At 46.0% G+C, this 27,457-nt stretch overlaps 1 protein-coding gene across 1 annotated transcript in view; it reads left to right on the top strand.

The window, feature by feature from the left end:
* Positions 1-2,201: 2,201 nt before the first annotated feature.
* The window catches only part of EBF2 (EBF transcription factor 2), a 218,835-nt gene continuing 193,579 nt past the window's right edge, over positions 2,202-27,457 (top strand). The window contains exons 1-6 of the mRNA XM_066267085.1: positions 2,202-2,769; positions 5,277-5,433; positions 6,477-6,540; positions 6,842-6,897; positions 7,379-7,452; positions 13,887-13,955. Of these exons, the coding sequence (XP_066123182.1) occupies positions 2,639-2,769; positions 5,277-5,433; positions 6,477-6,540; positions 6,842-6,897; positions 7,379-7,452; positions 13,887-13,955 (551 nt within the window). The 5' untranslated portion in view covers positions 2,202-2,638. The remainder of the gene's footprint in view (positions 2,770-5,276; positions 5,434-6,476; positions 6,541-6,841; positions 6,898-7,378; positions 7,453-13,886; positions 13,956-27,457) is intronic.

Raw genomic sequence — 27,457 nt, forward strand, 5'->3', positions numbered from 1 at the left:
TCTTGGTAACGTCGTGGTGCCGCACATCAGAGACCCCTTGACAGAATTAAGGGGCTCATCAACCCATCTTGAGAGACTCAAGGACTTTTCCACACTCTCTGCCAAGGAATCGGAGGCGTTGCCTCTACTGGGCACAGGTCACAGACGAGGATGGCGTTGGGTGATTACTTGAGGTTCACAGAGGTTTATAAAAAGAGCGAGTCAGGATAAAAGACTCGGGTGCTTAGGTTTTGCAGGGACCTAAAATATCTATAAATCCTGCATATAATAGAGAATTGCCGAGTTGAGTCAGGGTAGTTTCATCCTCATAAATTTCACTACCGCCCTCCTTCCTTTGGATAAATCCCATCTCACCAGGCTTTTACAACAGTTGTGGTCATCGCCCGGTGCTCACTCACCCTTCATTGCTCCTTTGTCCCTGCTATCTAACAAGAAGGACCAACCAAGCCAGAGCCCTGGGGTCCGGGTGCCACAGTCAGCACTTTTTCCCGAGGCGGGGGTTTCACGTTCTCCCCTCCCTTAAGTCAAATGACCCCAATCCCTGGACCCCGAGTTTGCACAGAGAGCGTCCGCGCACCCCCTCCCCCCCCCCCCGCTCCCCATCAGTTTTCAAGTAAATCACTGAAGTAGGGATTTGCGCTTCTTAATCGCGATCTGCAGGAGAAGCCTGGGGTCGCCATTTACCCTGGGATAGAATGGAGTTGCCGACCGGTCCCTTTCTCAAGAGAGCGGCATTTTCTGAAAGTGCGAGCTCCCTGTCCGCCCAGGCAAAAGAGTTGCAAAGGCGCTGTGTCCTCTAGCGGCAAGCTCTCGCAGTTCCATCTGTGAGCGCTCACCTACACCTAAGGCATCTGGTCGGGTCAGTTTACGCTCGAATTGGAGTCCTGAGTGGAGGGCAAGTCCCCCGAATGTGAGCCAGGTTTCGCCAGGGCCTTCTCCGTGGTGAGGCCAGGAGGCCCGGGCGAAGTCGCTGGCACTGAGGAACAGCTGATTTGTCTCCTCCACGGCAGATGGTCTTTGAGCACAGATTTGCATTCATTGTCTCCAAATCTGTTTTCGCGCTGGTATTCTAGATTTCAGCAGCAGATCTCTGCACAAATCAGAATACAAAAGAAGAGAAGCAGAAAAATAACACCCAGCCAGGAGAATTTTTAAAATTAGGCATCGCGAGCCGCTCCTTGCTGGTTAAAAGCCGCCTGGTTTCAGCTGTTCGGCAGAGCTGCCGCCGCCTCCCGGCCACCAGCCCTCGGTCGGCACCGCGGCGACCGCGCGCCGTGGGCAAAGTTTCCTCGCCTCCCTCGCTGCCTCTCCGCAGCTCCTCTGTGGCTGCCCCGGGACTTCGGTGGCACGGTGGGGAAGGTGGAGGGGGCTCCCGGGAGGATGCCAGGCAGCTCTCGCACTAAGCCTGCCACGATCTGTCAGCAACCTCTTCTCCGCACAGTTGCGACTCTCGCTCGCATCCGCCCAGGGGTATTTTCCTTAGCTCCTGGACAGTTTTCCCCGACACTCTATTTATTTGAATAGCACTTGAGCCTTGTTCGTACGCCCCCACCCCTCCTCTTTCATTCATAGACCCTTCTCTCTCAACAACTTGTAAACCGCATACAAAATCTGAGTGTCACCATGTAACTCCAGGAGACTTGGGAGAGCTGTTGAGAGAACTCTCAGTTGCTGTGGGGAACCTGTGCACAAAACATACATGTGGTCACACTCTCCCTTACAAACACGCACACAGATCCAAGCCCCGGGAATGACTGCCTTCTGGAAGGCGACAAAAATATGCATCTAGAACGCAGGATCTACGGAGGTTCCCGGCTCTCTCTTCCAGACTGAGCGGGCGCGTCCCAGGCCACCCTGCTATGGTGCTAGATTTGGGGGCCCCGAGCCCACGCACGCACATTAAGGACACAGCGTGCACAGCTTTCAGTCCCCTTTCACCTCCTAGCACGGCGCGCGCCGCCGGAGGACGTCGGTCCGGCCTGCCAACCGCCGGCCAATCCCGAGCGCCCATGCAAATGAGGCTCCTTATCCGGCCGCGGCTCCGCCTCTCGGCGACCAGGGCTGTAGTAACCCATTCATGGGGCCGGTGCGCCGCTGCAGCCCAGCTCCGAGGTGCTCGCAGCCACCGCCTCCTCTGGGCTCCGGGTCCTCTTCTTCCCTTTACAACTGATCCTGGTGGGGATTTTTTTTTTTTTTTTTTTCTAAATTGGAGCGGCAAGGAGGAGCAGGGAGGGTGGGGGACCAGGAGGAAGGGGAGAGATTAGGCAGCCATCAATCTCCTCCAGGTTCTTCCAGAACAGGTGATGCTTCCAAATTGTGATCACTTTCCGGAGGCAGCGCTGCCACTGGAAGGATGCGAGCAACCTAGGACAGAGGGCCTGAGGTGGCAGATCTGAACTTGGGAAGGATAAAACCCAAACTTTTACTACACCAATACGCACCTCGCGCGTGAAGCAAAGGACTGGTTATCTTTTTTTTTTTTCTAAGAGAGACTCAAACTTCAGCATTTGGTCCTCCCTCCCCCCCTTTTTTTGGATTGTTTTGAAGGAAACGGTTTGGTGACAACGTTGGGAACAGTAAAGACAGTGTGGTAACTCTTATTTTTAAAGAGACACACCAGACTTTTTTTTTTTTTTAAATGTTTGGGATTCAAGATACTTTAGCAAGAGGGCCAGCTCTGAAAGAGAAGTCGCTGGGCGCTGAGATGGATTCGGTCCGGTCCTGGGTCCGGAATGTTGGCGTGGTGGACGCCAATGTCGCGGCGCAGAGGTAAACAGACGGTCGCACGGCTATTTTGCTCTTCAGGTCTCTAGCTCGTTGGCTCTCTCTCACTGTCTCTGTTTCTCTCTGGTGCCCCCCCCCCCCGCCCCCGCCCCCGGCTGGCTCGCTCCGTTTCTTTTTCTCTACCCCGCATCTGTCGCCCCGGCCCAGCGCGCTGGGGCTCGCCCTCGGGCAGACAGGTCGTGGCAGTCCCGGGAACACTTACCCCGCGGCTAACGCCGGAGCTCCCGAATTGCCCGGGTCTTTGTGTTTCTCCCCCACTCCTTCCCCACAGACCACGCTTTGGGTGGAAAAATAACAAAGTAGCATCCACCGCCTGGCAGCTCATCCCCGAAGCCCTGCGAGCAGGGCCTGGCCCGGAGCGGAGCGGGAAGACCCGAGCCGGCGGCGGCGGCCCCGGAACGCCGGCTTCCACCGCGCGGCTGGCGAGCGCCTCCTCCGCGGCATCTCGTCGGGCCGTTCCTGGAGGCCCGGAGCCCGGCGGGATGATGGCGACCGCGGCGAGAGGAGCCGGCGAGTTCGGAGCGGCTCCCCGGGAAGGAAAAGCGGTAGGGAGTTTGGGGACGGGGCAGGCTGGAGAATCCGGGCGCACAGATGAAAGAGTGGGGCCAGAAGCACTGAGGTGGGCTGAGGGGAAAGAAGAAATTCAAGAGAAAAGACGAATGAGGAACAGTAGAAGAAACTGCAGAAGAAGAAAGCCGAGGACAGGAGCTGGCCGACAACGGGGAGTCACCAGCTTCTAGTTTTACTGATCCCTGAGGCTGAGTGCTCCTGAGCGTCCGCGTACCGAGGTGGTGAACGCCTGGTCCAGAGTGTCACCTCGCGAAGACGTTCTGGTATCCCTTTCTCATCATCATCATCATCACCGCTGAGCTGGGACTTGGGGTCCCCACGTCCTTGTCTGCAAGAGGAAGCCCCCTGGCCCCAAGGAGCCCACGAACTTCTTCCCACGACTTCAGTCTCCTTCTGCGCTCTCCTCATCACACCCCCTCTGAGTCCCGACATCACGCCGAGAAATTCCTTTTGTCCTAGCAGGCCACCTAGCAGGTCTCCAGGTGTCCCGGGTAGAGCGAACCAGCTGCCACCCTTGGATGAACCGAAGCAAAACTTGCGTCGCTCGGGAGACCCCGGCGGGCGGCGGCTCACTCCCTTCTGCCCGAGTTCCGGCGGCGCCAGGGTCCCTCCGGCGAAGCGCACACCGCGGCGGCGGCGGCCGCAGGCTTCCCGGCTCGCAGGCTGCAGGCCGAGGGAGACCCGCCGCTTCCACAGAGCCGGCGCCGCAGTGCCTTTCCTCAACCGGGCTCCTTTAAGACACCACCCCTACTTTCCTCCTTTCCCCGGATCAAACACCTATTGAAATTGGAACTGGCAGCTCGAGTAGGATTTTCCAGCAAAATTTCACACCCTTCAAAAGAGTGAAAAGTGCTCGCGCCCTGGGGCAGAGGCCCAGAGATCTGAGCCGCGGGGCAGCTCCAGCCATCTGCGCGCTCGCCTGGGCCCCGCGTCTCCTGTTCAATGTCATCTGGAGGCCGGTTTGTCCGCGGCCGCGGCAGGTCTGCAGGACGGGGCGTGCATACGCTCAATGCGTTCGAGGGCGCCTCTCGGGTCCTCCAACATGGGTTTCGCTGTCAGCGGGCTTGGCCGCGCCGTCCTTACAGGCTAATGGAGCGAGGCTCCCCTTGGCTGCAGGCGAGGACTTTCTCGGCCTCGTAATAACATTTTGGTTTCTCCAAGCTCAGCATTTCTGGGGGCAGGGTCCCCAGAACCAGGTCATTCCTGGTGGTCTGCATCCCTAGGATTGGTCGCGGGGATTTCGTTCTGCTACTGTCCTGGGCTCAACAACTTTTCGGAAGAGAGAGGGAAACAGGAGGTGAGGCCTCTCGCTGTAGGACCAAGGAAGGGCTGGGCTCTGGGCTTCCCGCCTGCCCGAGGGGTGTTTCACCCACCGCCTTCCCAAGATAGAATGGGGGGGGGGCGGTGCTGGGTTATGGGCAGTAGCGCTAGGACAGGTAACTCCAGCGAATGTGAAGGAAAAGGGTCACGTATTCAAAAGTAACGAGGCGTTTATTCCCATACCCCGGGGCCCGGCTCTTGTTCCTGACCCATTCGGCGGCCACCTGATAGGATAGATGAGTGCAGCCGCAAACGACAAGTTTGGGCCCCCGCTTAGGGACCGCTCCAGGCCTGGTACTGCAGTTGGGATCCTTCGGACTCCACTCCCAGGCCTGACCGCGAGCTGCCGGGCTTTGGAATGTCCAGAGGCTAGAACAGCAGCGGCTGGGAGTGTCAGCCCTGCCACGCGACACCCATGGCCACTGCGTCTCCTCTAAGAAGTCTCCTCTCTTAATCCGAATTTTAAAAAAGGTCCGAAGGTCCAGAATTCTTGACCTGGGACATTAACCCTTGACCCTTTGCGGTGTGATGTTTGCGCTTTGGTAACATTGTCCTTTTCTCCTTCCCTTTGTCCGGCGTCCCTTGTGCTTCTTCCTGCGCAGCGGAGTGGCCCTGTCCCGAGCCCACTTTGAGAAGCAGCCTCCTTCCAACTTGAGGAAATCCAACTTCTTCCACTTCGTCCTGGCGCTGTATGACAGGCAGGGGCAGCCGGTGGAGATAGAGCGCACCGCCTTCGTCGACTTCGTGGAGAACGACAAAGTAAGCGGAGGTCCCCTTCTTCCCCTCCCGGACTAATAACTACCTCCTTGCAAAGCACTAAAGATTCCATCTGTCACTCGTGACGCTTCTCCGTTCACATCATCGGAGATGGTAAATCGAGGCTTCTTACTCTCAGACTCTGATCGGTTGCTCTCTGCGCACCTCCTCCGCCCCAGCTACCCGTGCACCGCTCGCTGCGGGGACGTGGGTGACTCTAGCACCCAGCCCCTGCGTCACTAGGAGAACCTGGTCGTGGATTGACCGCGCCGCAAACGCCCTTTCCGCTAGAACGTAATTTAAAAGTACACCCAAGCCCCGCTGCCTTCTCCGGGTTATTTTTGTTATTTTGCATCTACTGGCTCCCATGGAGTGAGGAGGTACCAGGTGGAAACCCAGAGCCTAGCCTTGGCCTCGCTGAGATTTCTCTCCCACTCGGGCTTCCCACGCACTGGCTCCCAGCTCAGACCCGGGTTTGGAACTGCATTTGATCCCCAAAGAAACAGTGTGTGACGAAAGGAAAGTCTCTTACGCTCTCTGGGTCTCAGTTTCCTCTCCTGTACAATGGGAGCTTTAGAGCAGGCGCTCCAGAGGTCTCTCTTGGACGTGGGCCTCGGGTTCTGCAGCGTTTGGCCTTCGAGGAGCCCGTTTTGTCGGAATAGAAACGAACGTAGCCCTTCCATGTGACGGTCCCGTCACCTCTCTGCCCGGAGAGGCCTTGCGACTTCTTCAGGACAGGCAGAGCCAGGCGGACTGGGTCGGTACTGCTACAGGTAGCGTTGGTAGGGTGTCCCTTTGTTACAAGTGGCAGGGGTCTCACTTCTGAGGGCATTTTTGAGGGAGAAGGACAGAGAATTGGAGAGAGTCTAGTAGCCGAGAGCCTTGGCAAGTTTTGGAGGTGGTCCTGCGGCAGAGGCTCCTGCCCTTTGACCCCAGGGCGGAGGGGGTGAGAGGCAGGGGGTGGTGGTGTAGAGAAGACCGCTCTCCTCTTTCTCTCATTTGGGGGGCTCGAAAGCAAAGGATTTCAACACTGCCTGTCTTTTCAGGAGCAAGGCAACGAGAAGACCAACAATGGCACCCACTACAAGTTACAGCTCCTATACAGCAACGGTGAGCGCCCAGCCCTGGGTCCAGGGGCCGCACACGTTCCTGTCAAGGAAAGCGGTTGACTTTATATCTCAGTAGCTCGCAGGCGGCCCCAGGCCTAGGGAGAGCAGTGTTTTGGGAAGCTGGGACAGGGCCACGGTGGGTGGGTGGTTGGTCTTCCGCCTCAGGGCCGGTGAGCCCACGGGTTTAGGGGCCGTGGGCAACTTCTTGGGGGGCCTGGCCCCACAACTGGGACAGATTGTGGGGTTCCCAGGAGGGGCTCTAAGGCTTTTACTTTGTGCCCGTTGCCTTCCCCACCCCACAGGCGTCCGCACGGAGCAGGACCTGTACGTCAGGCTCATTGACTCAGTCACCAAGCAGGTGAGCCCCGTGTCCACGGTGCTCTCTTCTCCAGGGCCCCCTCCCCCTCTCCCCCTCACCTCTTCTGACCTCCCCTCACCCTCCACTAATTCCTGGGTCAGACTTCCCATTTTCCTGCACAGCAACTTGAACCTTGTCCATTCTGGAAAAGAAAATCTTTTCCCTCTCTCCCCAGTTGTCCTGGTTCTTTCTGAGTGGGGAGGTGCTGGGGTTGAGGGGAAGTGAGCAAAGGGATGAAGGGAAGAAACACTTATTGGGAGGTTCAGCTTCTCCAAACATTGCCTTTTGTAAGAAGTATATTCTCCGGGGGCAAACTTGTCTCTTATTATTTTGCTTGAGTTAGCCAGGCCGCAGCTTGGGTTCTGGGCTGCCAGCGGGCACCACTCATGAAGTAGTGGGCCCAGAGAGGAGAACCAACTCTATGCCTGCTCGGTTCTCGCTCCCCTCATGCCTTCCATCCTTGCCCTTGCCTCCTTCGCAGCCCATAGCTTACGAGGGACAAAATAAGAATCCGGAAATGTGCCGAGTCCTTCTGACACACGAAGTCATGTGCAGGTAAGAGCTGCTTTGTCCTATGGCCTTTGCTACCAAGCTGGGCAGGGGAGCCAGATCTCTGCACTCACCTGTGCCCTGGCACCCACTTGCAGGAGTGATGGTGCGCACAGAGGGAGGCCACGTTACCAAACTCCTCCTTTAGTAAAGGCCAGATTCTTAGAGCATCTCCCAAAGGAAACTCAGAACCATGCATAATTCTATCCCTGGCCTTCTCAAGAGTTTTCTCCCCACCTGGGTAGTTTCTGCTGCCCAGCAGTTGATGACAGCATGGGGAGGTAAGGGGCAGCCCCCAGCCAAATCTGGGATGGGGACTTTCCCTGACTGGTTTCTGCTCCAGGTTGGTACTCCAGGCTCAGTTCCAAGGAGGGGCCACTTGTGGCCTTATCAAGTCAAAACTCTGGAGATTCCAAGTCTGGCCAAGGGCTGATCAGAGGGGTCCAGGGGCTCATTGGTTTATTTCTGAGCACCCCCCACCTTGAGGCACTTTTCAGTGATGCTGAAGCATTTCCTTCTTCTAGGGAGTTCTCTTGTGGGAGGAGTTCCTTAGGTCAGGAGGCGTTGTGGGGAGAAAGATTGTAGGGGTTGTCCAGCAGTGACAGGAAAGCTGGGGTCTAGAGCAGCAGCTGGATTGTGATGGCCAAGTTGGAGAAGTACAGTGTGCTGGAATTTCTGTACCTTTTCCATCTCCTTTACAGAGACCAACCCATTGCATTTCGAGTCTTTTTTTCCTGCCTAACTAGAAGAAAATTAAAAATTAGAAGAAATTTATTCACATTCTTATTCTTTCATCAAATGTTTATTGAATGCCTAGTTTTGTCAGATATTGGGCATCCCACAGAAAATGTGAATTTTCTATAAAAAGGAAACTCTGGGAGGAAGTAGTGATTTTACTATAAAAATGTATGTTTATTCCATATATCTTCCTTCCTCCAAAATCCCTGATTGGAGAGAAAACCTCAATACATCCTCACTCCACTATTGCTTCAATAAACGACTTCCAACTCCAGACTTGCTAGTTTTGGATAACTGCAGGCTGCAGCTGGTGTAGTTCGGAATGTTTTATGGTCAGCTCCTGGCAGCTCTGTCTCCCTCCCAACCCAGTCAGGAGGAAACACAACAATCAGACATGTTTGTTTTGGTTTTGACCAAGTATTAGAAAAACAAACTTTGCCAAATGCAAAGTTCAACTCTGCCAGAGCTGAGGGGTCGGGCTTCCTGGCCTGAGTAGCTGGGTGAGGTGTGGGCGATGATGGAGTGAGCAGATTACTCCAGGACCCCTAATAGATCTGGTTAGAAAGGAAATACAATTCTAAGATGAACTGTAATACCTGGATGAAATAGTTGGAACACTGATTCAATTGGTTAATTGAAGGGTGCTTTTTAAAATTTCTCTTTATACTTTTAAATGTCTTTGTTTGGAGAGATGATATTAAAAGAAAGAAAACCCCAAACTGGCCCATTGTCTGACGAATTATACTTACCATTTTAAATAATACTCGCACGCTCCATTCAGCTGTATTTACAGCTGATATTTTTTATTTTTAATCCCAATCAAATCCTCCTCATTTTATGCTGTTTAAGTAGCAGCATCAATTTTTAAATCCTCTAGTTTAGTCTGCATTAGTAACACAATATAAAAAATTAATGTACTATAACTTCTCTGCATTCGAGACCTGGGAAGAGGTGTTCTGTTGTTTTCTTCCCAAACTAGAATTTAATTATGGGTAAATAAATGATCCACTGGATGGGTACTGTGCCGTGTGTGTGTGTGTGTGTGTGTGTGTGTGTGTGTGTGTTGGGAGATGAGCTGGGGTAGAGGCAAATGTTGGATGCATGTATTAGGGACATTCTCACTCAGTGTGTCAGTCTGAGCTGGTTGATTCTCCAGTTAGGGGAATAGGTTCCTTCCTCACAGTTTAAGAGCCAGCTATATCAGTCAGTGACTGAGGGATGAATCTGATGCCCGTTTCTCAAAGGTGATAGCACACAATTTCATTTGTGTGGTGGGTGTTCTTGGGCATACCTGGGAATTTCCCAGCGTGGTTGTATGTTCGATAATCTTCAGTCAAAAAGCTCATAAATTAGCATTTAGCTTTGAGGAGGGAAACAATAGAAATCTTTTTAGGAATAACTTTTTCTCCCTTCTCTAACTGTCTCTGCCCCCTTTCCCCTGCTTTAGTTCATTTTGCCAATTATTAGCAAGGGGAAATCTAGTTGTAATGTCACTGCCAGCCACCCCTGTGCCATCAAATGCTCAGAGGGTTAAAAGATATTATAATTTGAACAGAAGTCATCTCAAGGCCTACAGCTGGCTAATAACAGAGTTGTATTGAACACGAGCAAACCCCACAGCTGTGACTTTTCGCCACAAGGCGCAGGCTAGACAGGGCCCTAATCAGATGGGCCAGCCGGGCAGTGGGGCCAGTGTCTTTATCGGCCAGATGGTGTGAATTTAGACACTTTTGTTATGCAATCACAGGGAGGAGTTGGGGAGAAGAAAACAAAACAAAAGCCTCCATGCTGTGCGTTTATTGAGTTTGAAATTAGAGACAGATTTTTGAAAGTTGAGGGTTGAATTTTAAAAACGATTTTGGAGGGGAAAGGGCATAATCACTTGTCTTGAGCAGGAGTTAGGCTGACTAGACACCCTGTGTCCTTGTGACTCAGGCTTCCCCTCTGCCGCTATCCCCTCCCCCTTCTAGTTTTCTGAAAAATTCAGGTAAGATTCGGGAGTGGGATAAAATTTCTCATTTCCCCCACCTCCCATCCCCAACTTGTTTTATTTTTTTCTCTCCCTCTCAATTCTCGAAGAAAAGACAGGGAGGATGAAAGAGGCCTGTTAGCCAACTAAGAAGGTTTCAGGTAAAACATTCTCCAATAAGTACTAGAATAAAATATATCCAACCCAGCTAAAGCAGGAGGAGAGGCAGAGCTTTCATTTTTATCCATTAGGGAAGAAAGGGGCACTTTTGAGCTTCTTTGTGGTGGTTAGGACACAATCTTAACCTAGTGCCAAGTTCGGTTTCCTTTTCTCTTTGTTTACTCTTTACTCCCCCCCCCCTTGTTTTTCCAGCCTTGTTCACTGAACAAGAACTTCAGACTTACAGACTTGTTTGTTAGGCAATAACCCTAAAAATCCTTTTTAACTGAAGTAACTGAACCTGAAGTTGGCCACGCAGGCTCTGTTTATGCAGCAAAAGAAAGGGAGAACTGAGTTTATATACCTAATTCAGGGGCCCAGTCCCTTCTCTCCACTATCCACATGCCTGATCCCAGAGTGGATATTTGGGGAACATGGTTTGTGCACGTTTTCTCCTTTCTACTTCCCTTTACTCACCTTGATATTCTGGCACGATGACGGAATGCTATTTAAGAAACCAAATAAAGAGTAACTAGGACATCTCGAGGAGAACTTTTCTTTTATATATATAAAAAAAAAAGGGAATTAGCTTTGGCTAACCCAGAGTAACTTTAAGAAGAACTCAAAGGAAACAAATGTCATGCACTCCGATTATTTCTACACCTCTTATAGTGCAACTGCCAAGTCAGCGTCTTATACATCTTTCCTGTGCTCTTCATGTTAGAGATCACACTTAAATATGGGACTTGGAAAAATAGAAGGTCGGGTCCTGGAGTTTCTCAGCCTTTTCTTTAAATATCATTCTCTTCACTGCGTGGAATCCCACACTGTATCACCCCCGCACCAGGCTCAGAGTTTTATCTGTTTTTCTTCCCTCTAGAGAAAGTCCCCATGGAAAGCTGCTGAATTCAGCTGAGCAATTTTGCAAACTTACTTGGCCTCCTCAGAATCGTTCCTTCTCAAACTAAACAGATTGGCATTCTGACACACTGTGCGCTTGGAATTAAATTGTACCCAGCATCAAGTACATAATAGGGTTAGGTGACATGCTGGTGATGTCAAAAGGGGGTCTAGGTCGAAGGCTTTAGGTAAACAGCATGTATGGGCTTTTAAAATTGTGTCGCTAAGTAAAAGTTTTGTCCTAGCTGCAAAGATATTCCATTGACATAAGCCACAGAAAAATCGAAAAGTGGGAGACAGAAACGGGTGGAAGTAGAAGTGGGGAAAAGAGACAAGGCTTTGGGAGGTTGGAGAGAGTCTAGCTAGCATTTTTATTGGTGTTAATCTTGGGATGGATTGAAATTTTAAAAGTTAAGACCTAATATAATTTCAAAGGTGAAATATTATTTCAAAAAGTCCCAGGGGTAAGCGCTGGCATTTAAGAAAGTTGAGACAATTTTTATTTCCTACTAATTTGATTAAAATTCTTAAAGCCTCATTGTACCCATTCGGTGCAGGCTTTTTTTGTTTTTTAATCTCTCAAGTCTATTATACTTTTTGAGAATGGTAAAATTGTTCACTAAATAATCCACATGTCCTGGCATAAAAGAGATGGATTTAAGAATCATAAATATCTGTTTGTTCGTTTGTAATTCTGTGGAGGATCAGAGATGGGGAAAGGCCTGCAGAGAACCAGGAAGCAAGTCTGTGACTGGCTGTGTTAGGCCTTCGGGGCTCTGTCGCTACATGGCTCCCCTCTTCTCTCTACCTTGTCAGCACTTTTGGAGGGTGCTCAAGGAATCTGAGAGCCTCATGGACTTTTTAAACTTCGAAGGGACTCTGGTGATAATCTAGTCCAACATTTTAATTTTATATACAGGGAGGCAAAGCCCAGATGGGTTAGAGATTAGACTAAATTGACACAGCTGCTTTGGTACAGAGTTGGGTTAAGCACCAGAGCCCTGATTCTCATGTTAACATTTTTTCTACCAGACCACATCAATCTTAAGCAGAAGTTATACATAGTTTTGTTATTGCTATGGTTTATTAGACATATTCTCCAACTGGTGTGGATGATAATGCTTTTCTCATAAGGCATGTCAAGGTTAAAGTCAATGACAGGCCATGTACCTGAATGAGCTGAAAGGTATTCAGAAGTCTGTGGTCCCAAGAAGTAGAAGTGGGACAACACAGGGAGGGCTGTTGCATTGCTTCTCCACCACCAAGCTTTCCTTGCCTTTTTTACATTGGTTTAGATCTGCCGTACAGGATTGCACCTGTTTTGCTTAGATTGGAGTGTTTAGCTTTTGCCCAGGTCCTTCTGAGTCCTTCCTGTCTGTCATAATTATTCTAAGACTTCTTTCTCTTTTGCATTCTCTAGTATCAACCAGGTAGCCAGCCCTTTGCTAGGTACAAGTCTTGGGAAGCAGTGTTTTCAAGATGGAACCTATACATTCAGTCCCATTTCTGTTCCAGACTCGGTGAAAATGATTGGAGCTATCATTTTACTGCTCCTTGCCTCATTTTCTTCTTATTTTAAAATAGACATATAGTTCTACTCTGCCTTTCTCACATTTAGAAAATGATGGAAATGAATGAATGCATAAATGTTTATAAAGTACACCGAGTTTTCTGGAAAAAGATGTTATGTAAATAATGCTGATAGTAAGCCAGGCATCTACTTAGGGTCTAGTGCTACATTTTCTTCTTTCCTCTTTCTTCAAATATTTATTAAGACATAAAGATCTAAAATATATAGTCATAAAATCATTTAACACTGAGCTGAAAATAACTTTATAAATTTTTTTAATAAATAAATTTTTATTAATTTTAATGGGGTAACATCAATAAATCAGGGTACATATATTCAAAGAAAACATGTCCAGGTTATCTTGTTATTCAATTATGTTGCATACCCATCACCCAAAGTCACATTGTCCTCCGTCACCTTCTATCTAGTTTTCTTTGTGCCCCTCCCCCCCTCCCCTTATAGATTTTTAAACCCAGCTGTTCATGGTTCAGATTACAAATACGGCTCTTGGGAAAGTTGTGATTTGCTAAGAATTATCCAGTTTCTAAGTCATAGAGCAAGAATTTAAATGAGTATCACTGGGCTTTAAATTTACTGTTTATTATTATTATTATTACTAATTATTATTCAAGAGAGAGAGAGAGTGAGTGAAAGGGACAGACAGAGACAGACAGACAGGAAGGGAGAGAGATGGGAAGCATCAGCTCATAGTTGTGGCACCTTAGTTGTTCATTGATTGCTTTCTCATATGTGCCTTGACTTGGGGGCTTCAGCCAAGCCAGTGACCCCTTACACAAGCCAGTGACCTTGGGCTCAAGCCAGCGACTTTGGAGTCATGTCTACAATCCCACGTGCAAGCCAGTGACCCTGTGCTCAAGTCAGCGACCTTGGGGTTTCCAACATGGGTCCTCTGTGTCACCTCCTGGTCAGGCTCACCATTCTTTTTAAACATGGCCATAAATTCCACTCTCAAGCAGCTGATAGTGAAGAGGCTACCCAGGACATATTCATTTTTATGAACGCTCATACAGTGTGTCCTCATTGTAATTTTTTTTTTATTTTAACACATTTCTTTTACTTTTTTGGTTCCCTCCCAATCTACAGTCGATGTTGTGAAAAGAAAAGCTGTGGAAACCGAAATGAGACTCCTTCAGATCCCGTCATCATTGACAGGTAGGGGGAAAAAGTGATTTTAAAAAATCGTTTCCAGTTTCTTCCCATTATGAATCTCAACTCTGAGTTTGGGCTTTGCTGTAAGATTGGTTTCATGTTATCTTCAAGGCATGATGCTACTTCCAGATGTATGTTCTTGTTCTGCTTGACCTTTCTTGGAAGAAGGCAGAAACTTTACTTCTGAACTTGTGTCTCTAAATCAGTGACAGGATTCTCTTCCAGGTGCACTGGCTCCCGCCTGATATGGAGTGTGTGGTAAGGGGTGGTGGGGGATGCCAACTCTCCTACCTGGCAGGGCAGGGCCTTCGTTAGTTTCCTAGAACAGACAGTGTACCTCAAATTCAGTGGCAACTCCCTTATTGTCAGTGATTGCTGTTGGGCTTGAAGACTTCCAATATAGATTATGATTTAGGGGATTATGACAAGCTCTCTATTGCATTGAGAGAGATTCCTTCTACCACAGAGGGTTGGGTTTTGGGTTCTATGTTATATTCAGAGTGAGTGAGATTCTTTGGGATGAGATGCTAATTCACTGAAATGTGATTTAGGCATCTGCAACGGTCTGTTTTTGTGATTGGAAACAGAACTTACAAACCAATGAAGAAATACCAAATTAACTTCCAGCAATCATGTAATTTTTAAGAAGTCCCATATTCCCACCCCTAATTTTTTCTCTTTCATTAAAAAAATGAAATAATTCCCCGTTGCTTCTTTCTTTTGGTTTTTATGTTTCTAGCCAGGTCTTGAAATGGATTGGAGAGACCACAGTCTCCAAAGTTGTTATTCCAATATCCCAGTGAATTCTCAGTTGGGAGAATGGAACCTCTGGCATTCTTCCCAGAAAGCCAGCTTGGTCTCTTTGTGGAAAGTATAGCATAGTCCTAGGAGTGAGGAGGCTGGAATTCTGACTCTGTCCTAGCTTCTGACCTTGGACAAAGCACTCAGCACCTCTTTTATTCAATGATCTAATGGAGAGGAGAGTTGGAGGGTACTGCCTGCTTCTGCAGGTTTCAGGAGGTTACTGACGTAGCCATGGCCATTCGGCAGTGTTCTCAGAAATGCTTAGGAGAGGAAGAGAGCCTACTATAAAGTGTTTCTCAGATATGTATGGTGGCTTTGCCATCTTACGAGGTTCAGCTAAGACCAATATTCGGGAGCTATATGGAATTCCTTTGGGTTTTTTGGAAGGTATAGAAGTTTAAAATGAAAGAGCTGTAAGAGCTCTTTGAGGTCCGCCATCTTCCTCATTTGATAGGTGACGAGACTGAACCCAGGAACAGACGTGGCTTGCCCACATTTGCACAGCTGGTTGGAGCAGAGCCGGCTTCAGGAACAGTTGTCCTCACTTCGAGGCCAGCGCTGCTCACCCTGCCACCGTCACCTTCTTCTGGCACTCTGTGTCCTAAATGATGTGAATGGGGGATGCTGATTGCATGGGAGGTCACTTTCCAGCCTCCCAGAATGCTCTTGGGATTCTCTGGGGGAATTGAAGGCTGTGAGAACAGCCTGGACAGAGGTCCAGTCCTTCCCAGCGGGTGCCCTGAGTTTTCTAATATTCATTTAGTCTTTTCCACTCACTTTTGCTGTTCTTGTAAGAACCTCCTCACTGTCACTTCTTTTCTTGAAATAAACTCTCCATAAATAAGCTTTAGAAATATTTGCAAAGCCATAAATGCTTATCTGCAGCTTCTGTCGCATATGTGTACACCCTTGCAACTCTGCACTTAGAAGCAGCTCTTACTGCAAGAAACTACATGTAACTGTACCCATGAAGGAAGCTGAATATGCTTGTTTCCTTCCTCTGTAATACACATGTTACATGTATAAGAAAGTCTTTTTGCATCTCTGGGAGAGAAGATTTTCATATTTGATGCCTATGTTGTTGGTGCTAGAATGCCTTAAAGTCTTTCCGGAAGGTGGAAGCTGTGCTGAGGCTGCAGGTTGTGAAGCTCTGTGACTGCAGCATTGATTTTTACTGTGCTTTGCGTAATAAACCAGCCAGTGATGTCTCTGCATCACTGGAATACGTGTTACTCCCGAAATGTTTTGTGTCTACCTATATATACCAAAGGGTAACTATAAGTTGATCAGGTCTTTAGAGGACCCATTTTATTATAAATGGATGCATTTATTTGGTTGGTTCATTGTAGGGCTTTGTTTGAAAAGATCTTTTTCCCTCACCAGAATCTTGTTTTACGGCTGCCAAATGTCTTTTGAGCTCACCTCAGCCTTCTTCCCTTCATTTGTGGAAGCCAAAGGGAATGGAGCCAGGTTAGCGTTTGCTAGAGGCGGGACGGATGGGTTGTGTCATCAGAGGTTTGGTTGAGCTGTGCATTTGGTCCCTAGGGTCAATGCCCCTGCTGACTTAGAGACTTTGAGATCACCCACGAACACCGCATGGGTGCAAAGTGGTCTATTTTGGATTTCCTCTGAGTAAATATAGAATTCTCTTCTTTGCCCTTATTCCTACAGTGCCAGCTCATTATCTCCTCCCCCTCCTGCTCAGTCTGACCAGATGCAGTTAATTTATACTGTCTTCCTCTGAGTTTCTCACACAACAAGCACACTCCACTCTGGCCCCAGGGAAACCTTGTTGACTCCCTGAGGATTATGCATATTCTGCGGAGGGGAAAACAAGGCTCAAAAGTGGTTCCTGAACTTTCCACCACCCAAGACCTTTTTATTTTTCCCCTTGGTGAATCCAAGGTTTTGCAAAAATTTTGCCTACCAAACTGTATAGTTAACAAGTACTAATTCAGCTGTAACTCTAGTTTTTATTAATCAAAGACATATAACAGAATTTTATCCCAGAAACGCCCTTGATCTCATCCATGGCCAGTCAGAGTTTTTGATTCTGATGAGACATGCTATGTCATGTTACCCTGCTGACATGGTAGGCGTCCAGCTCAACCAGAAAACAGCTTGACCTTTCCCTTAGCCCATGTGACCACATCCTGGGCACATATTCAGTTTGTAACAGGCTGCTTGAAATATTAAAAAAATATCTTTTGCTACCTCATGGCCCCTTAATTGAATATCATTGGATTTTACAATCAGGTGGCCACTGTAGAGACTGCATTTCCTAAGACTTAGCTCCAGACTGGAAATTCTTTTCTCCCTCTAAATTATTCCCTGACTGATCTCTCTAGAAACAGAAATTTAAATTTTATTTTCAATTGTCTTTTGGGCATGCTTTGTGAATTCTTGGGGAGCCACACCCCCTCCAGAAAGCCAAGTCAACACACAGCCCAGCAGAACTCGCTGTGAATCGTGGCCTCTAGCTGAGTCTTCCTTCTGTGTACAAATGTGTATGCATAGGAGCGGGGTTATTAGGCTTTAGTGTTAAAATCCAAAGTCCCTATCTGGAGAAAAACCAACAAGACAGAACAACCACCACAACAAAAACAACAGTGAGAACAGAATGCTTACTGTGGTATTTTACCTAAATCTTGTTTATAAAGACCCGTGTGTGGGCCTGACCTGTGGTGGCGCAGTGGATAAAGCATCGACCTGGAAATGCTGAGGTTGCCGGTTCGAAACCCTGGGCTTGCCTGGTCAAGGCACATATGGGAGTTGATGCTTCCAGCTCCTCCCCCCTTCTCTCTCTCTCTGTCTCTCCTCTCTCTCTCTCTCTCTCTCCCTCTCCTCTCTAAAATAAATAAATTAAAAAAAATTAAAAAAAAAAGACCCGTGTGTGGTAAATTGGGAAAAAAAAAAGTTCACACTAGTTTACATTTTGTAGTTACAGAGGGAAGCTCTAATTCCACCTTGTTCTTCATGGGCTGTGCTCTTTTCAAACCTTCTTCTCTATCTGGAAGCTTCTGCATATCTACTGAACCTCTGGGGCTTAGGATAATCTGGTAGTCCAAGGGAAGAGGATTTTATGGACAGTTTCACTGATGAGAGAAAAGGGAATAAGCTCTTCTTGTTCCTGTACTTGCAGCCCCATTAAAAAGTCAGACGGATGGGAAGGGCAAGATTTCTTTTTGAATCTTTGAAGGCTGCTGCCGCCCGTGTGCATGCCAGTAGGATACTTTCTGTTAAAAGGGCAGCTCCAGCCTGCTTCTCACGTGCTTAGTACCCCAGTCTTTTGTTTTAGGACATGGGTCTCCTATATTTCTGAGCTTTGTTCCCCAGAGGACCATTTTAAGTGCTGATATATTTTTCTTCATTTTCTTTCTTATAAAGCCAAACAAACAACAGAATGACTCTCATTCAAAAGCTTTACTCAGAAATACTTGCTGGTTAGTTGCCCATGAAGGGTTTTTCTGGTAATATCTTCCTCTTTCTAAAAATTTTTTTGTGGTAAAATACACAACATAAAATTGGCCATCTTACCTAAGTATTCAGTTCAGAGTTATTACGTACATTTACATTGGTATGCAACCATCACCACCTTCCATCTCTACCAACTCTTTTCATCTTCCAAAATGGAAATTCTGTCCCCATTAAAAAACAACTCTTCATTCCCTCCTTTTCTAAGCCCCTGCACCCACCATTCTACTTTCTGCCTCTGTGAATTTGACTCTGCATGGGCCTCATAGAAATAGAACCATACAGTAATTATCCTTTTATTGACAGGTTTATTTCACTCAGCATAGTATCCTCAAGGTTCCTTCATGCTGTAGCATGTGTCAGAATTTGGCCATTGTGAATAATGCTGCTCTGAGCACAGGTGGACAATGTCTCTCTGAGTGTCTGCTGTCATTTTTAGGGGTATATGTCCAGGAGAGGAATTGCTGGATCAGATGGTAGTTCTAGGAATTGCTCTACTGTTTCCATTGTGGCCACAGCGCTTTCCATTCTCACCAGCAGTGCAGCTTCTAATTTTTGTACAGCTCCACATTACCTGCTATATATTTTTTAGGTTTTGGTTTTTTTTTCATATTTGCCATTATAATGGGTATGACCCTCTTTATTTTTGAAGGGTGTTTTCTCCTGCTAGCATCTTTGTAAGCATCTCCACCAGATGCTCCCCCATGTGTCCAGACTCTTGTTTACCACCCCTGCTGTCTGGCACAGCTTCGTCCTGCCTCTGTCTCACTGACCTTCTTGTTCCACACATTCGAATCCTCTTTCCTCTGGGTTGTTCTACTCTCCAGAGTATCACTTAACTCCAGGAAAGAGTTATTTGTGGGATGGGAAATTTTGGAAAATACTGTGGGGAGTAAAGTCTTTACTAACTTTTCATGCATACGAGAGGGTATTGCATTAATCCTGAATACTGGAGTTTTCATTTTTGTTAATTTGTCAAAGGAAATGTATATCAATCTATTCTTTTTTTATTATTAATTTTAATGCAGTGACATTGATAAATCAGGGTACATATGTTCAGAGAAAACATCTCCAGATTATTTTGACATTTGATTATGTTGCATACCCCTCACCCAAAGTCAAATTGTCTTCCGTCACCTTCTATCTGGTTTTCTTTGTGCCCCTCCCCTCCCCCTCCCCCTCTCTCTCCTTCCTTGCCGCCCCCCATTACCATCACATTCTTGTCCATGTCTCTGAATCTCATTGTTATGTCTCATCTATGTATGGATTCATATAGTTTTTAGTTTTTTTCTGATTTACTTATTTCACTCTGTATAATGTTATCAAGGTCCATCCATGTTATTGTAAATGATCCAATGCCATCATTTCTTATGGCTGAGTAGTATTCCATAGTATATATGTTCTAAAGCTTTTTTTAAGATTTTTAAAAAATTTATTCATTTTTTAGAGAGAGGAGACAGAGAGAGAGAAGGGGGGAGGAGCATAAAGCATCAACTCCCATATGTGCCTTGACCCGGCAAGCCTGGGGATTTGAACTGGTGACCTCAGCGTTCCAGGTCAACATTTTTACCCACTGCGCCACCACAGGTCAGGCCTGTACCAAAGCTTTTTAATCTACTCATCCACTGACTGATACTTGGGCTGTTTCCAGATCTTTGCTATTGTGAACAATGCTGCCATAAACATGGGGGTGCATTTCTCCTTTTGGAACAGTGCTATGGTATTCTTAGGGTTATATAAATCTATTCTTGACTCATGGTGTAGATTCTGCTTGTCACCCCACTGTCTCTTTCAGCACGGAAGCAGTGTGTGGGTGGTAGATGGAGCTGAGCTCTTGGTGAGATTTGTGTCTACAAAGCCCCCCAGGTTCCTGCAGTCCTGGCCACTCAGGTTGGTTTTCAATCTGCTCATTTCCTTTCCCCGGAAATGGACGAGTCAGATGTCCCAATAGTGACAACTCCTAAACAAAGAATTCTGCCTCTGAGAAGGATGGTTAAGACCAATAGTCAACATTTATTTAACATTTAATTGGCACTTACTTTTGCTAGGCCAGTGTTTTTCAATCGCTGGTCTGCGGACTGGTGCTATTCATGACAGAGTTAACCACCTGATGTTACAAAATCAAGGTGTTAGCCATTGTGGTAAATAATTTGTATTAAATCATCTTCTTACTTAATCTCCAATGGTTGAGAAAATTCTCAATTTTACAGAGGAAAAAAGTAAGTCTTAAGGAGTTAGATAATTTAGCCAAAGTCACATAGCCAGTTTCAGTGGTGAAATTCAGTGGGAGAAATGGCAGAGAAGAATATTTTAGTATGATAGAAGAAAAAACTTTCCAGAAGCTTCTGAAGAATGGAAAGACCTGGTGAGCATGGTCTGGAAGAACTCCTGACAGAAACAGTAGAGAGGGGATCTGTTCTCTAGGAAGTGGTGGGTGCCGTCTGTCCCCAACGTGTCATTTAACTCTGAGACTGTACAAGTCACATTGCATTGTGTGATAGGTTGAAGTATCAGTCCCCAGTGTGACAGAGAAGCACCACAGTGTTGTAGAAGTGGTCCTGGACTAGGATGATGTCACCTGCATCTCACTAACTAGATGACTAATGTGATAGAGGACATGGGCTGCTCCCTGGAGCCTCAGTTTCCCTATCTATATAATGAAGTACTTTAGATTAATGGGTGGTGTGAACATTACCTTGCAGCTCTATATACTCTGATTCTAGCTGAGGGCCCAGGTTTTGATGTCAAGCATGCTAATTCCTTATCCTTGCTCATCAATAATTTACGGGACCTATTATTATGTGCCTCCTCAGCCCAGGCTCCCCATCTCCAGTGGAGGGGCCCAGCGCTGTGAAGAGTCTACAAAAGCCTGGCCCTGGGCAATTATTATTAATTTTTTTTTAGTGGAAATTTCATTCCCTCAGGGAAGGTTTAGATTTTCTCACTAAAAACGTAGATTATCTACCCAAAGTGAATGCATCATTCTTTCATGTTTTTCTTCTTTTGTTTTCTGGTAAAACAACAACAACAACAAAAATTGTTTACTAGTTTCTTAGTCATTTCAGGGAGACACAGGTATAGGAGAAAGGACTCTTCTACTTGCTAGTAAAGAAAAAAAAAGTTCCTTTGGGTTAAGCGCTTTCTTGGATGACAGCCTAACCCAAATGGTAAAAAGGAATAAAACTTTTTTCTTGAGAAAATCATTCTCTTTTTCTTGATTAAAAAAGTGGTGCTGAAAAGTTCTAATCATCACTTCCATAGTCGGGTTCTGTTTTTAGAATTATAGTTATTCCCCTTGACTGACCAGTCTTTCTCTATCTTCTGGATTTGACTCAGACTAGCTTAGTCACCTATACATTGGTTCACAGCCTCATTCATTAATTTAGTAATATTTTCTGTTGTTCTTTTATTAAGCAAATATTTTTGAACTCCTGTCACTGATAGATCTCCAGGAAATATAACAGGCATGGTCCCTATTCTCATGGAGTTAACAACTTAATTAATCTCACAAATAAATATATATTTACAAACTGTGAAAAGTGTTCTAAAGATGAGGTAAGTGAAAAGTAGATAGGTTTTAGCTTTCTAGTTCTTCTCTGTCATTTCAAATGGAATAAAAACTTTTGTCCCATCAAACAGACCTTGAATATTTCATCTTCTCTCTATTTGTACACACCATTCCTACCTGTAGTACCCACTCAAATTCTCTGCCAGGATAAAGCCTATCCCTCTTTAAAGACCTAGTTCAGATTCTACCTCCTCATAGATATCCATTCTTGTAGCCAAAGTCTTTTCACTTGACACTTGTCATATATGCTTGCTCTGGTTAGGATGTATGGGTATTGATGTTTTTGTTTGTTTGTTTATTTATTTTTACCTATTTAGACTTGCCTTACATTCTCAACTATATTGTAGTTCTTGAATGTTTGACACTATATATCATATAAGTCTTTTTTAAAAAATTGATTTGAGAGAGAGAAAGAGAGAGAGAAAGGGAGAGAGTGAGAGGAGAGTGATAAAAAGCATCAACTCATAGTTGCTTCACTCCAGTTATTAATTGATTGCTTTTCATTCATGCCTTGATTGGGGGCCTCAAGCTGAATCAGTGACCCCTTGCTCAAGCCAGTAAGCTTTGGCTCAAGCCAGCCACCTTGGACTTCAAGCCAGTGACCTTTGGGCCAGCGACCTTGGGATCAAGTCAATGATCCCATGCTCAAGCCAGCATCCCTGTGCTCAAACTGAGGAGCTTGCATTCAAGCCAGTGATCTCAGGGTTCAAACTGGGAACCTCTGTGTCCCGGGTTGGTGCTTTATCCACTGTGCTACCACAGGCCAGGTTAAGTCTTAACTCTAAAATTTATTAGCTATGTGATAGTGCTGAATTGTTATAGTAATACATTAATGTATGTAAGGTGCCCATATAGTGCATGATGCCATAGATGCTTTAAAAAATCATAGCAATTAGTAACAATGAATATCCTATATTAACCACACTGTCTATCCAGTGGCTTATGTATTACAGGTACTCAGTAAATATTAGTTGACAGATTGATCTCAGACTGCCAAGCATCAAAGAATGTAGATGACCATGTCCTTTGCCAGTTCATATAGGACCTTTTCTGTAATACTTGTATTGATAACTGCTTAGCATTTTACTCCCCAGTGGCAGGTAGGTTTAAAATAATGCCAAGAATAGATATGTAGGTTTGAAAGGCAGAATGAATCCTTACTTAGTCATTCCATATTTATTGAGGGTCTATTGTGTCATGAAATTTGCTTTTAAGGAATAGACACAAAGCTTTCCCATCAGGGGCTTATAGTGTGGATGGAAACACAGAGGGCGTGCAGAAATAAGTGTGATGCAATGTAGGATGTAAAGTGTGTCATAAAAGAGGTAGAGAGAAAAATTTTGGAAGATCTGAAGTGGGGAGATGACTGTCATCTAGGGAGAGGTGTGTAGAGGTGACAGCTATAACTTGAACATACACAGTTGAGGTCAAAGGGCATTCTAGGAGGAGGAAAGTGTATAAGAAAATGTATATAGAAAGAAGAGAATTTTCTTAATTTGCTTATAGTTTTAGAAGTGCATGGATCTGTGTGAAGGGGATAATGGGAGAACTTGAAAAGGTTATGTGAGTTCTGATTCTGGAAGACTTTACATGCCCATACAAAAATATTTTGACATTTATGTTGCTGGTGATGGGGAGGACAGCAAAGGCTTTTGAGTATGAAATCTCATGGTTAGGCCAATATTTTGGAGAGAGAATTTTGAAGATGAATTGGAAAATGGAGAAAGGAAGTAGGGGGACCTATTAGGAAGACATTGTAATAGTTCATGAATACTTTTTTTTTGTGTGTGGCACTTTCGGGAATTTACCAGTTTATCTGCCAAATGTGGACAGTATTTCACTCTATACTACCATGAACTGGGAAGATGAGGACATCCTTCAAATATTATTACTTCCTAAAAAAATACCCCAGTTTCTGGATTATTTTCTTTTAATTTCTTCTGAGCATGCTCTTTTCCACTACTGGCAGTGGTGGGAGGTTTTTCCTGCCAAATTCCAGTTGCTGAAGGTGAAAGTCTCATTTTCTCACCTCTCCATACCCCACTTCCCTTCCCCCAATACACCCACCACTTTAAAGCTTTGGCTGATGTTGCCACTTGTCCCCATGAGTACGCATCCTTTGTTCACGGCAAAGCTCAGATCCTTTGCAAAGAGCTGCTGTTGTACCATCTGGCAATCTGTGAATTTTTTAGTAGCCTGGATGTTTGAGAGAAAGCAGAAACTTGGGGGCCAGAATCCAAACCATTACAAGTAATTCTTTGGAAAAGAGAGGAAAAGACAAAAACCAGTTCACTTTTGCTAGCATTCTCTCTCTCATTCAGAGTGCTTGGGAGAGTTTTCTGGATCAATCCTCAGTAAAAATCAGAGGACCAACTGAATGTATGGGGTTATTCAAAACAGATAGTTGCATACTTAACTTCCAGCTTCATTCTTATATGATTGTGTGATGTGATTAAATAGCGGATCTGCAAGGAAGTGGATGTGTCAAGAGGAGTATCAGAACCAGGCTCTGAGATTGTGCTGTGCTGGAAATAAGAACTAGATATTTGTTTCTGGGAAAGGGATCTCTTTCCAGAGTTATGGCTGGCTATCTTGGGGGAAAAAGACCCAGAGCTTGGGAAACATTGGTAATACTACACGTTCACCCATAGGGAACCTTTTAGAACAGTTATTTTCATTTTCTTTTTTCTTCTATTTGAGCAAATGGGGTTAGATAAGTTATTCTGGGCCTAATTTTGACCTAGCCAAGAGGTTACAAAGCAGATGATTGGGAAATAGGACACATATCTCAGGGAAATTAGAAGGATGTTATCCAGTGATGATTTATAGTTATTTCTACCCACTAAAACTTGACCAGATTCTTTCTCAATTGACTCTTGTAAGAATAGTTCTTTGTTGCTTTGTTCTTCACATTGACCTAGAATTGCAAATGGAGGGAGTACTAGATTGGAAAGAAAAGTGGTTGGTTGACCAAGAGGCTCCAAGCATGTCAGGTAGGTTAGACATAAGTCTACAAAGAGTCAGTGTTTCGTCAGTCTGGACAAGGTGATTAATTAAATGAATGTCCTCTAGCAAGGCTGGTTTTTGTTGTTTGTTTGTATTTTTCTGAAGTTGGAAACGGGGAGGCAGTCAGACAGACTCCTGCATGCACCGACTGGGATCCACTCGGCATGCCCACCAGGGGGCAATGCTCTGCCCATCTGGGGTGTTCGTTGCTCTGTTGCAACCAGAACCATTCTAGCGCCTGAGGCAGAGGCCATAGAGCCATCCTCAGCACCCGGGCCAACTTTGCTCCAATGGAGCCTTGGCTGTGGGAGGGGAAGAGAGAGACAGAGAGGAAGGAGAGGGGGAGGGGTGGAGAAGCAGATGGGCGCTTCTCCTGTGTGCCCTGGCCGGGAATTGAATGCGGGACTCCTACACGCCAGGCCGATGCTCTACCACTGAGCCAGCTGGCCAGGGCTTAGCAAGGCTGGTTTTAAACTCAGTCTCCAGTGAAGGCAAACTTTCCCAGACTCCTCAAGACCACCAAGGAGCCAGACCTGTGGAGAAAGGCTGCAAATGCTCCATAGTACAGGAGCTTTTGAGAAGGAAATAAGGGAGAAATTCCTAATCCCACTGATATGATGGCAAGAATGGAAGAATTTGCAGTGATAAAACCACTGGGTTAGGACCAGCTTTTTGAGGTTAACGCATCCATAGTTTATGGCCCACTGGATGCCAGGGTTTAAAAAAAAAAAGAACTCACAAAATGATAATACGTTCAAGGTCAGTTTACCTCTGAATGTTGTTACTTACACATAATCCTTCCAATGAAGCCTCGACGTGGGTCCCTATGAAGACAAAGGGTAAGCTTTTTGTCATTCAAGGTGCAGATCTGCACAATTGCACAGGCCATCATCCTGATTCACTTAAAGCTATGCACATCACTCATTTTTGCTGGGTTTTTCAAAAGAGAAAACTCAACTGATGAGAGGTTGTGTCGCAAGCAGGTCAAAGACTCAAATGGGATTAGAGACAAGAGCTCTGGTCCTCAGGACAAAACTGAGATGGTTTGTGCAAGGTAAGGAGTGGGGAAACTGTGGCATTCATATCAAATGTATTGTTGCTCAACTGCAAAGCTTCTGACTGAACTGAAGTGCTGGAGGGCTGTCACCTTCCCAGCACGGTGCCCAGGTCGCACCGAGAGTGTTGGACTGCACTAGAAGCTGTGATTCTGTACACAGCCAGTTTCCCCTGTGCAAGATGCTTTGTCTCACTTCTGAAGATGTAAGGTGGTACATTGGACACAAATTTCTGACATGAGGGCTGCATCCTTGAAGTAGCTGTTCTTTCTGTAGTGTGATAATGATTGTAGTAAAATCTAGTTTCAGATCTGGGTCTGACCACTCCTGGGTCACGCATGCACTCACCCATCCATCCATTCTCACTGGATCTGGAGTTGCTGGATTCAACAAATAAAGTATAGGATGTCCAGTTAAAACGAACTGTTAGATTAACAGAAATAATTCTTTCCAGTATAAGTGTGTCCCAGTTAAATGTGAATTTATGATAAACAAAAAAATTCAGTTTTTTAAGGATAAGCCTTTCTCACACAATATTTGAGACACACTTACACTGAAAAATTATTCATTGTTAGTCTGACATTCAAAATTAGCAGAGCATCCAGTATTTTATCTGAAAACGCTGCCTGGATCCTGGTTTCTGATCTGAAGAAGAGGGAAGCCAGGACTGCCACACAGCCCTGGGGCAGAGAGATGACGTGGGAGAGACCCTGAGCCAGGCTGACCCCAGAGCCTATTAGCACATACTCACTTCCTCCCTTATAGTGTTCTTTTTTGTTCTTTTTGTTTTGTTTCCTTTTATTTTTTCCCTCTAACTTCATGTGGTAGAAACCATTATCTTCTGGTCTATGTAGAAGTTGCTTCACATTAAGAAACTCATTTGAGACTGCTCGATGGACAGAAAACATTATTGGAAAATATCTGCATTTTTTGTCCCCTCCTCTTTGCTAGTTTTTCTACCCAGAGCCCCCTCCTCAGCATTCTGTCTCCTCTCTCTCTTTCTCTCTCCCTTTTGTCACCTCTCAGTGCCTTGGTCTCCTGCCCTGTCTAGACCCTGCTTTATGGACTTGTCGCCTCTCCTACATTGTTTTTGCGTAGTGCTAACTTCCATTCTGACTTCCCCAAAGGCCTTTGTTCAGCATTCCTGAAGTCTCCTTCTTCAGTGCTTCCAACATGTGGGATTGTTTAGGCCTGAGTGATAAATTGCACAGAGTTAGAGGTAAAGGGGAAGCTCCCTTCTCCCTGCTTAGTCTTGGCTGACGTTTGAACAAGAGCCAGACTTTTCTTCGATTTAACACTAACAGTCCACTTGATGCTTGCCGAAGTAAATGTAGAGTGGCTAATGCATTTTATCATCCAGGTATTGAGTCATGGCATGAAGAATCACCACACTGAGACACATATTCGGGTAATTTAGTGAACCTTAAAAAAAAAATCTAACTTTGAAAGTTTGGTGTCATGTCCAGTCAAGCGATGTAGGAAGAAAAGATGGCAGATTTAAAATCCCTCTGCCTTCCTTGCTTCCTTCACTCCCCACCCTGTCCCCACCTTCCTCTTTTCCCTTTGTTCACATTTGTTTTTACACACAGGCAGTCAGA

The sequence above is a fragment of the Saccopteryx bilineata genome, chromosome 1 (assembly GCF_036850765.1).
Source record: "Saccopteryx bilineata isolate mSacBil1 chromosome 1, mSacBil1_pri_phased_curated, whole genome shotgun sequence".
NCBI lineage: Eukaryota > Metazoa > Chordata > Mammalia > Chiroptera > Emballonuridae > Saccopteryx > Saccopteryx bilineata.